General features: G+C 54.2%; 2 protein-coding genes across 2 annotated transcripts; one reads left to right on the top strand and one right to left on the bottom strand.

Annotated features, from left to right (window-relative positions):
* The first annotated feature begins 3,667 nt into the window (after positions 1 to 3,667).
* On the top strand, positions 3,668 to 6,447 carry CSUI_000442 (uncharacterized protein). Its single transcript, XM_068060676.1, has one exon. The coding sequence runs from the start codon at positions 5,477 to 5,479 to the stop codon at positions 5,729 to 5,731; it is 255 nt and encodes an 84-aa protein (XP_067927347.1). The 5' UTR covers positions 3,668 to 5,476; the 3' UTR covers positions 5,732 to 6,447.
* A 956-nt stretch (positions 6,448 to 7,403) lies between these two features.
* Positions 7,404 to 9,918, bottom strand: CSUI_000441 (uncharacterized protein; the record flags this gene model as incomplete). The annotated part of the gene is made up of 2 exons (XM_068060675.1): positions 7,404 to 7,604; positions 9,730 to 9,918. 2 exons carry the CDS (start codon positions 9,916 to 9,918, stop codon positions 7,404 to 7,406), a joined length of 390 nt encoding a protein of 129 aa, XP_067927346.1.
* Positions 9,919 to 10,789: the final 871 nt, after the last annotated feature.

Raw genomic sequence — 10,789 nt, 5'->3', positions numbered from 1 at the left:
CCTGCTTTGGAAAAGCGACCACCGTTTAGTGTCGGTCTGTGAAACGGTGTATGAGCCGTTGTGCTGGCTCGGGCAGTCAAGACCGCTAGTGCAAGAAAACACGGCGAACACCAACAGCGCTATGAGGACACTAGCTGGAACTGCCATCTTGTGGTTACAGTTCGACTCACGGCTGCCGGTTACTAGTTCTTCTGTTTCCCCGATGGCCTTGCAGCGTCTCCTAGGTCACAGTTGGTCCAGCAAGCTGTTTCGGCCGTTCAAGGATGATTCCCACCTTGTGAGCTGTCCTTTCAAAGTGAATTTTCTCAATCTGGGCCTTCGGTGCATCTGCGACCGAAACGTTCGCTCTTTGCCGGAGAGCTGAGGCCAACGGGATTAGGGGTACTGCATACTGTGAGAATTCCTGTTGGCCCCTTTGCCCCGCCCATGAACCAACAGCTACCCTAAGCCAATATGCGTGTCCGCCCTGGGAGAATCCAGTGTCTTACCCTCTCGGAAGAGTCGACAGAGGCCCTTTTTGCCTGGAAAGTCACGCAGTTCGTCAAGTCCATGAGCATAGTTACAAGAAGAATTGCTGCATTGTCCGTTCAGGAAGACGTTGCAGAGCTTCGTCTTTCGGAGGTCGGGAAGCTGTCTAAGCTCCTCGGGAGTGTGTGCAAAGGAGCAGTTCACGCCTCGGGTACATCGTCCACGTGCATAAAATGTGCACCATGACGCCTTGTATACCCTGAACGCAGCCAGATTCCAGCTTGAGGACGTCTACCTGTGTACCCTGAGGTAGGTGGGCCCTTATCTCTCCACCACTCCTTGTTTCTGAACCTCATCACGATCCGGTACACCCTCGGGCACATATCAGTCTTTAAAGTTCTCCCAGCCGAAAATCGAGAGTAGCGCGTCCTCGGTGCTCTCGTAACATTTAGTCCCTCACTCAAAGGAACCTTCATGTTCGGTCTAAGAGCCTTCGACACTTGGAACCCAGCACAACTTTTACCCGTCCCGATCGTTGTCACTAGTGCGCAACCGGTGATAGTGCTAGGGACGTCAGGTCGGGATTAGACAGAGGCCACTATGGTACAGCGTACGCTTTGGTTACTCAGGAATCCATGACACAAAGTACATGACAAAAGAGGCCCTCGTGCAGTCATAAGGCACCCGCAGTTCGCCTCACAGACCAGTCTGCCGGGGGGGCGGATGTTATGAGGGAAATTTGCATTTGGGCACGACGAATGGCACACGCACACTTTTTCTGTTATGTAACAACGGATCGTGATCTCGATCCACCTTCATTTCTGCTAGGACTTGCACAGAACGCAACCTCGCTGTGGAAAGACCAAGCACGGTCGGCCAGAAGTCCCTCGGCTGCCGAGCGTTGCTATGCATCGTGTGTCCCTTTACCAGGAGGCTCTGACCCTCCTGGGAAAGGACACTCTACACACAACACTACTATTGATGCGTCGGTCTTCGTGGTTACGGTACGCACGCTAAATCTCTGGAACTGCTGGTCGAGCCCGGGACTTCCAGCACAGCCCGAGTGTACACCGAGGTTTAACTTGTCAATCTAAACAGGCTGCTCTCTCCACGACCGGTCACCGGTCTGGCATACCTATGCCTTCCTCGAAAAGGCGCATGAACGAGAAATATGCTACGGTCATCCAAGCGTGGACACTTCAGCCCCTTCATAAGGACCGGCATCGTCGAGAACCCGGAGCAGGAGCGTTCAATTTGTGTCCTGTCAAACTTACTGCATGGTTGCTCGACAGCCACGGACGGTGCGTGACAACTGTGGGACCTACGGTAAGGGCGCCCTCTTTCCCGCAAGAATTAGCCTGAGCGTCGGGTGACCCCCTTCGGGCTCCTTTTATGGGCACCCGTTGCATCCCGGGGAATTCACAAAGTACGACAGCAGAAATATAGAAGACTAAGGACTATCCCAGCCCGAGAGATAGGGGCTCCGCCTGTTACTTGTCAAAGGTTTGTGGCAAGCTGTGACTTTCCTGCCCCAGGCGGAGCCCTGCCCGGATGTAGCCAGAAGCAGTCGCCGGCCAAAAAAGTGGATGAGAGAAACCACGGAGCCCGTCACCGCTTGGGGCGTTCACCTGGAGAGATGACTGCTTGCCAATCATCCAGAGTAGCGGGGGGTTGGGGCCGTGCTCAGGAAAGAGAACTAGACAACAAGCCATGCATCCGACTATAGCACAAGAAAGCGACAGGTGCTTCAAGCTACCGCCCGTTTCGACAGGTCCAATCAAATAAGAAAAGATTCATCGTCCGACTGCGTCGCAGACTGGCGGACTTCTCAATGGTGCGTTGTCGTTGATCCAAAGAACTTCAGCGCATATCGGAGAAGACCCCCGGGCATAGGGTGGGCCCGAGTGGATGAGAGAAGCAATACCTGCTTTGAGTTCCCCAGGATGCAGACCTGCGGTCGGGGCGGCCCCTTCGTGTAGGATCTCGGTCAGAAAAGTGTGAAGGGTTCCTTCCACAGTTTGTCTTACGCCAAACACAGAAGTGACTGCAAAGACAGAAGCGCAGAAGCGCACGTGAGAGAGCTGTTCTCACAGCGTGTCAACAGTAAAAAAGGAAGGTCCACCTGTCACGAACCTGACGACTCCCTGTTCACCTGAATAACCGATTCCCACTAAAAACTAATGAAAACGTCTCAGATCGTCCCAAACTGAACCTTCAACGGTCCGTGGTGGAGACTCAAAGGCAAAGCCCCCGGCGAAATGCAGCTGCTTCCATTTCGGATTGGTGTGCGTTTTTGAGAGAACTCGTGTTCGCCAGCCCAGACGGCGGGGTTAACGTGGAACTCCTTCCCGAGTGGTCCTGTGCCTTTGTCAGTGTCCGCTGGAGACCAACGAACATCCGCAGCGCCCAGGGCGGACATGTTTTTTTTTTGTTTTTTTTTCCTCAAACTCCCGCCCCCCTTTTGATGGTGGCCTGATGCACTAGCAATATCGACAGGGCCTGAGTGGAAGCTTCCACACAGCCCTGTGGGCATCTGGTCTGGACGAAAGTGCCAGTGGCGCTGTTAAATGCCTACCAGGCCACTTGGAACTCTTTTCTGAGAGCTGTTTTCTCGGACTGAAACTTTTTACGGGGTGACAGCGTGGTGGTACTCCGATTTCGCTCTTCTTGTAATCAGCCGGACGTCTTGTTCTGTTCATAGGCACGCTGGTGAGTCTCTGTTTTTTGTCACCTGCTCACGTGACTGTCTCTCTTGTGTTCTCGGAGGCTGCTACTGGGAGGCTGACCAGCGCTCTTATGCCCGGAACAAGACGTCCGGCCGATTACAAGAAACGCCAGGGGAGGGCTTAGGTAGTCCGAGGTCCTAAGTAGTGTTGTCTGGGGAGCAGAAACGATATTCTTCGCCGCTGTTGTCGAGTGAGCTCGCTGAAAGGAAAGCCAATGGTGAGTCCGAGTGAGTAGTTTCATCTCCGCCGGAACCAGCACACGGTCGCGAGGTTTTTTCCAGCCCGAAACGTTTGTGAAACGAGTCGGAATAGCCCGTTGGTCCCCCAGTGGAGCGCGCGGCAGGCTGAAGGGACAGCATTACTGCTGACGGTCAGGAAACAGTACTCGGCGTAGTCGGGTGAGTTCCGGACTTGCTAACGTGCTTACGCCAGCCAGACTCCCACCAGTGGTACCCCTCGGACTAGACCCCGGCCGACATTGTCCTTGCTTGGCCGAGTGTCAGCTAAACCAAGTGACAGTCGCGGTGTTGTCAAACATCTCCCCGGAGCACTAGGTGACGAACGCAACGGTCACATGGGAATCACAGTTCTTCGGCCGTGGCCGCATGCTTCCTCTACCTGTCGTACCTTCTATAATTTCGAGTTGCCACCCCTACAGAGCACTTATTGTTATCAGCTCACCAGGAGGGCCCGACATTCACGCTTCCGAGAAACAGCGAGTGCCTGACTTGGTGACGGTCAGGCGAGGACAATAACCTGATACCGCATGTGCAGTCTGTGCATCCGACGCGCGCACAGCATGTTCCCCTTCAGAACTCCGAAGACCACGAAAAGAGAGTGGCCACCAACTTCGTTCGCTCGCTCTCCTCTCGTTTCCACTGGCAGCCTGGTCGCCAGGAAGCTACTGTGCGGAGCGTGAGCGAGGGTGGCGACACTGTGGCACCTAATCTGTCAGCGAGGCGCACCCCACTGGCCTCTCTTCGTGACCCCCCCAAAACATCTGTGCTTGTACGCTCTTCCCCTTTATCTGCATCTGCAGTCACTTGTGACAAATGCAGATGTCAACAGCACCCTCCTCCCCCATCGCCCAGTGCGGAAAACTGGTCCTATCTGCTGGTCCGCTTCACGTTTAACACACCTGGTCTGTACTTAGTGTTGCCGGGCAGTTCTGCGGCGGTCACAAATGTATCGAGCAGAGGTAACATTTCTGTACGTAAAGGCCTACTGACAGTGAAGTCATCGGACTGTTGCCGACTCCATTTTGAAAACGGTCGCCGCGGCTTCCCACCCAAGAGAAGACACGGAACTTGGAACGCAATTATCTGTCTGCGTTGCGTCACCAGGGTTTTGCACGCTCTCATATAACGGAAGGTACAAGAAGCGTGGCGTGCATCCCCGCGCGCAGAAGTGGTCCCGGCCGACGCACTAAGAAACTGCTTTCCCTCCAATGCCGCCAAGGCCAGTATAGCAGTCAACGCCGTACAAACGCAGCCATAAAAAAACCAGCGCACCAATACCCCTCGCCTCGCGAACAACAGTGGGAACGGTTGAGCCTCACGGGTGGCTGGCCGGGTGGAGCGGGCCGGCAATGGAACCGAGCAGTGCAAAGCAGACTGCCAGGCTGCAGCCGCTCTATTCATTCACTTCGGCTTTAGTGCGTCGCCTCGTTGCAATACGTTTTCGCTTGTACGAAAAGAAACAGTAGGCCATGTCGTTGCAGTTGTTCGCCTTCGTTAGCTCTCGGAGCTTCTTGCCCACGTCACGCAATGCATTGTGTGTGCGGCGGGTTGGAGTACTGGACCATTTCCCAGTAGGACTCCAACTGCGTCAATAATGACTGCGTGGTTCTCTGCATTGGGCTAATACTCGCAACGTCGGAAAGTGGTGCTGAGGCCCCTGTGACTGTCTGCTGAACGCAGTGTACACCTTACTACTTGCTCCGTCTCAGAAGTGAGAGTTCGTCGTCTGCTTCGTCACTTTCGGTTAGCTCTTCTGTATTCGGTGGATCAGTGCTGCTGCTTGGTAATCTGCTAAGCTCGCCTGCGCTGCACTGGACTCGGCATTTTAGATGGCTTTCTGGTGCACTGTACTCAGTCGCAGGTTATTCGTGGGTTACATTGTTGCTTTTGTTGTATCGTTCAGCAATTCTCGGTATGATTATTGTAGGTTCCTGCTGTCCCCATTGCTGAAGCTGTCGCCGCGCGCATCTGGGGCGTGCAAGTCGTACCCGCCAGCCCTGTCTAGCACTTAAGCAGCTATGCGCTCTGGAAGGACGACGAAACATGCATAGTCTACGGACGGAAGCGTCTTCCGGCCACGTGCTCGCGCCTCTCTCCCGTCTGCGCTTATGCACAACTGGTACGGGATTCAAACGGCCACTTCGGAACTGGCCGCTGGACGGCTCTCTCCTCAACAGCATGTTTAAGTGTACTCCTTCTACCCGGGAGCTTTTGCGGTTGCGCTTTCTTCGCTTCGCAGCTCTCTCACTTTATGATTGTCATTCTCCATCTGTTATTGCTCTGCTCAGAGTGCTATAAGACCTCAGGTTTCGGCTTCCGCCCTCCTTGCTAGAAAGACAGGAGTGATGGCGGCAGTCTGTAAGGGCCAGGGACCCGATGTGTCTATCGTTTCGTCCCCCGCGGAGGCAGTTATCTGGCTCTAACAGCTGCGGTCTACTCCAGCGTTGTGGCCGTCCGCTCCGGGGTGAACGAAGAACTGTGGCTTTTTCCTCTTGTCATCGGCTTGTCAGCTCGCTCCGGCATAGACTCGTGGAGGGAAAGGGAACGAAACAGCGCTGCACGCCTCCACACTGACGCAGGACTCTGGAGTATACGGAGCGAAGCGGCCCACTGTCCCAGGCTTGAAGCGGTCGTCACTGAACACGGCCACGGGTATCGAAAAAAAAGAAGCGCACAAGAGCAAAAAGTGGGAAAGCTGGAGATGACTCAACTCAATCGTCAAAAGCTTGGACTCGATAGGACTGTCTGCCAAGTTACACAACGGTCAGGCGCGGTCAACGCAACCGAGGGCAAGAGACTTTGTCCCAAGTCCCATGAACTCTGTGGCGCGCTGCGGTTGCGATGCTCGTTCTCTTAGCCGCGGCACGTGTCTCCTTTCCACGCGACCGCGTGCTAGCGCTAGCTCGTGTCTCTCTGGGTGCTTGCGCGAAAACATTTTGTCGATTGCGATAGCGTTCAGGGTTTTTCTCGTTTAGCTCCAATATCTAGAGTTTTCTTTTCGGGCAGAAGGTGGCTTCGGCCATACAACATGTTCATACTTCTGCGCATCTGTGCCATGAACAGACAACCCAGATTACTCCGTGAAGACCTCGGGCCGTTCTGTGTTGGCCGCTCCAGATGCGGCGCCCCCAGGACCCGTGTCCAAGCGGATACGTGCTCTCTCTGTCGGCTGGGGCCCCGGTCCATAGTTCTGCTGACTGGGCGTACTTTGAGAATCCAGATTCTGATTCTTGCGCACTGACGCCTCAATCCGTTCTTCGCCCGTGCCCCTCCTGATTGGCCGGCCCGGTTGACCGCCTCGCGTTCTCGAGTTGTTGGATGTCTGGGTTTACAGAATGCCCTCACCTGTTGCCTTGTTTCAATCAGTTACTTAACCCTCAGTTTGTCGCACCTTACCAAGCATAAAGCGAGAGAACCGGCTGCTTCTGAACCACTCACCTCTCGAATTTTCACTACCTCCTGCAGTTCCTGCACTTGGCCCCGGCCGGCTTTGGATCGCAGAAGCTGTTACATTCACCCGGTGAGTAACTACTTGTGAGCTTATTGGCTCCCGAAATAACGTGACGACCCCGTGAAGTTCTCTTTCTTGGGTAGCCGAGGGGAAGACTACAAAAAACGACAATTTTCTAATACCAAGAAAGAAACACCCGCCAGAAGACTGATCTGATTTCTATGTTCTCGTCTCAAACCGGCTCAAGAGCTTACATTAATCTTCTGGGTAGTCCCGAGACGGGCTCTACGGCTACACCCATCTCCTGACGCGACAGCACTGCGGTCCGGAGCGATGGCGTTACCCTCTTCTTTTCTGGAGCAAAGCTGGTGTCCGCGTGTGCCGCGTCGGCACCGGAGAAGCTGGGGAGTTCCCGCAAGTTTGTCTTTAATGCGCGAGACAAGCCCTCCTTTACTTCTAGTTCAGGGGAGACACAATCTGTCACCTCTCGGATTGTGGGTGACGGAGAAGGTTCCGCTGCTACCAAAACTCCAAGGCCGCTTGTTCTAGTTCTTCTTTTTGTTGATTCACTTGCCACACAAGAGCCATCAAACGGGCAAAGCCCATGAAGGTCAGACCTTCCTCTTCTGGTGGGAATTCCTGTTCTGCATCTTCAGCTGACTCACGGGCATCGCAATTCTCCCCCTCTCCTTGCTTTGACCTGTCTGGCGACTCGGGACACTGTATGACAGCAGTTGGACACCGCGGCAAAGAACGGCTGATTGAGTGAACCTGAGAAATTACGAGCATAAAAAAGGACGCTACGCTGCCCAAGCGTAGCTACGATGGTTGGGATTTAGCTTGACGCGAACACGTGCTAACGCGGGTGTTGAAACGCGATGGCAGAACAAATTTGGCCAAGGGAAGTTTGAGTACCGTGCAAGCAACGGGTTTACCGTCATCCTGTGTAAAGGCGAGTCGGATATCGCAGCATGCGACCCGTATTTACATGCCGCTCCTCTGCGTGGACAGAATCTACGGTAACTGTGAAGCGAAGTACAGGATCGCCTAGATCGACAGTCCAAGACAACCAGCGGTTACCACCTTTGAGCTGCAAAGTGCAGGTGATGATTTCGGAATGCCTGACACCTGAGGGTTGCATATCAGCTACTTCCTCGTTATCCTGCACGAGAGTCCACGCAACCGCGGGGAAAAAAGGAGGCTTACTGGTGGCGGAGACGAGTCCTGCGGAAAAGCGGCGCTCACTGACCCATTCAGTTCTACGTTCTGGGATTGTGAAAGCCTCGGCCGCCGAGTCTTGAATGTATCGAAGAGGGCCGTGATACCTCTCTCTGTCAGACAAGACAAGAAAAACTCGTTATTACCTTGCTAGATGGCAGTCCCGAGCATTACCGGACAGCACGGAAACATGCCTATCGTTTTCCCTGCGACGCCAGAAAAGCTCCACGTGCAAGACGGCGGCTGCTGAAAATAAAGGAAAAGCCATTGCCAGTGTTGGCTCAGCAGGAAGATCGGGAACAACGTGGATCCTGCTTGTTCAGAACAGTGGGCGCCGCCAAATTCTGATCGACTAGTAGGGACCGGATTTCTGTTTTGTAACCACTGAATCTTCTCAAGGACGGACAATCACCGGAAACCCCATTGACTGTGAAGTCCCCGAGCTTCAGTCCTCTCGAGGGAGACACTCTTACACGATAACAACAGCATGTTTGGCCCGCGGCACGCCCTACGTCAAGCAAAGAACGGAAAGGAGGCGTTCTGAAAGACTCCAGCTGGCGCGCTACAAAACTGGTCACCAGATGGGGTTGTTGTGCCGAACACTCGAAGCTTCAAAGTACGTGTTGTCCGTGGCCTGGCCGCCATACAACTCACCGCCTGCCCCGGCTGGCCGCATGAAAAACGTAAGTGTCATTTGGTCCGCGGTGTTACTCTAAACTGCGGCGCGAAAACAGCTTTTGATTCTCCGGTCTTTTCGTGGAGAATGAGTTCTTGCCTGTCAGGTCCAGCTTATATTTGCGCAGCAGATACCGGAGCCCCGCCTTGCTAAGGAAGAAGCTGACCTGCAAATCAACAGTGTAAACAAACTTCCTTTAGCACTGCATAGTAGGAAATACCAATCGAGAATTCAATGTAGCCAGCGTGGCTCCCCCAGGGAGCAGGATATGAAGGATGCTGCCGCAGAATCAACTCAGCTTCCGCAGTCAGAGTGGGCGTGTGGAGCGTACAGTCCAGATTACAGTTTGCGAACGAAAAAGCTTCCTATAGGCCTGCGTGTCTAGCCCAAGTTCGCGGTCCGGGGGAATGACAACAGCACATAGAGCGAAGCTCGAAATCGGCTACTACGTGTACCGTTCACCGTTGTGGTCTTGCTGAATGATTCCTTCAACTCATCTAATTCCGCGCTCGATAAGAGCAGATTTAGCTGTAAAATCGACACAATGAAGTGGTTCTCAACCAAAAATCACACGGGCAGCTTCTGTCCGACTGTTTAGCCGTGCACGAAAGTGAACCTGAACAAACACACTCAGGACTCCTGGTGATCAAGTGTGATGCCCGGGATGCAGCTCTGGAACTTGGCGCCGAGGAAGTTCGAACTCTTGCTGAGAGGCGGAAGATACTAGGCCGGCAGTGTGAACTGGCCTAGGCACAAACCAAGTCCCCTGTACAACTGGAGAAGAAAACTGAACTACCAGTCAAATTTGTTTATTGTAGGGAGTAAACAGTGTCAGGCACGACAAGAGAAATACGAGTGTTCCTCGAATACTTGACCAAGGTAACGGAGTGCGGTGGCGAAGCCTGTGGAAGAACGTGAACACGCAGCACGGACCTGTGAGAGGTGACGTACCGGTGTGTTCTGGACCCTGTACAGCCGGCGTGACACTTTGACATCGGCAAGTGCGCTCAACAGCACCCTATTTGGGTGTAACAGCTCTAACGGAGGTAAGGGAACATCGGGCTCATCCTGATCAACACACCGGGACTCGTCTTGCGCTGATGTGTGCAAGGAAACCCGGTGTTGTTTTCCGTTCTCCATCACACAACGAGAATGGGAGCCCATGTCGCCAGCCGCTACCGAGTCGGCGCCTTCCTCAGACCGAGCAGATGAGCTTCCACTCCGCGTTGGGGGGTTGGGTTCTGGGGACGGAGCCCCCCATAGTTCTCCTTGGACACGATGGAGGCACACGAGGGAGCGACAGACGAGACACATATGGTCTGACACTTTTGTTCGTTTGCTGTTCCGCGGATGAGAGAAGTGCCGAGGCCGCATATCTGCGATGATGAGGCTACTGGCCGTGAACGGGTAGGAGCGGGTAGCCTAGTTTTGTACTCAAACTCCGTTACCAGGGACGATCCCGGCCGGCGAGCCAAGAGTGTGTGGTTCTTCATCTGTGTCCCGTCACAGAGCCAAAGTAGGTTTTCACGTTGGCAGGGCAATAGAAAGTCCCTCGTTGTTTGGCATAATTCATGGCTGTGACCGGGGTTATGCGCCATAGCGATCTCTCATAGTACGAGGTCGCACCAGGCAAGCACGGGTCAGCAAGTCTTTGGTTTCGAGAGCCTCTCCAGGATAGGTCGCTTCCGGGACTCCGTTCCCGCGAAAAGTGAGGATGGCTGATAACCACAGTTTGAGAATATAGTAAGAGCAACGAAAGCTCACCAGCGACCATGATGTCATCTGCCCACTCGCCCTTGCGAACCTTTTTCGATGCATGGGTGTAGACTCCTCGTCCTTCCTTCCGGGGCACGGACAGCACAGCCGCCAGCGGTGGGAGCATCAAAGGACGCGGGCAGACTCTGGTTTAAGCTGCGTCGTACGCAGCAGTTCTCCCGTGATGAGTGGCTAAGTCCAGGCTGCACTCCGCCCAGCAGCTCAATGCGTCGAGAGGCGCAGAGTATCAGGCGGC

The sequence above is a fragment of the Cystoisospora suis genome (genome assembly GCF_002600585.1).
Source record: "Cystoisospora suis strain Wien I chromosome Unknown contig_183, whole genome shotgun sequence".
NCBI classification, from domain to species: domain Eukaryota; phylum Apicomplexa; class Conoidasida; order Eucoccidiorida; family Sarcocystidae; genus Cystoisospora; species Cystoisospora suis.
Note: the sequence above shows the minus strand (reverse complement) of the source record. Positions and strands in the feature narration are given on the sequence as shown.

Excerpts from the sequence above, each read along its gene's own strand:
- CSUI_000442 (XM_068060676.1), top strand. The coding sequence starts at position 5,477 with ATGCATAGTCTACGGACGGAAGCGTCTTCCGGCCACGTGCTCGCGCCT.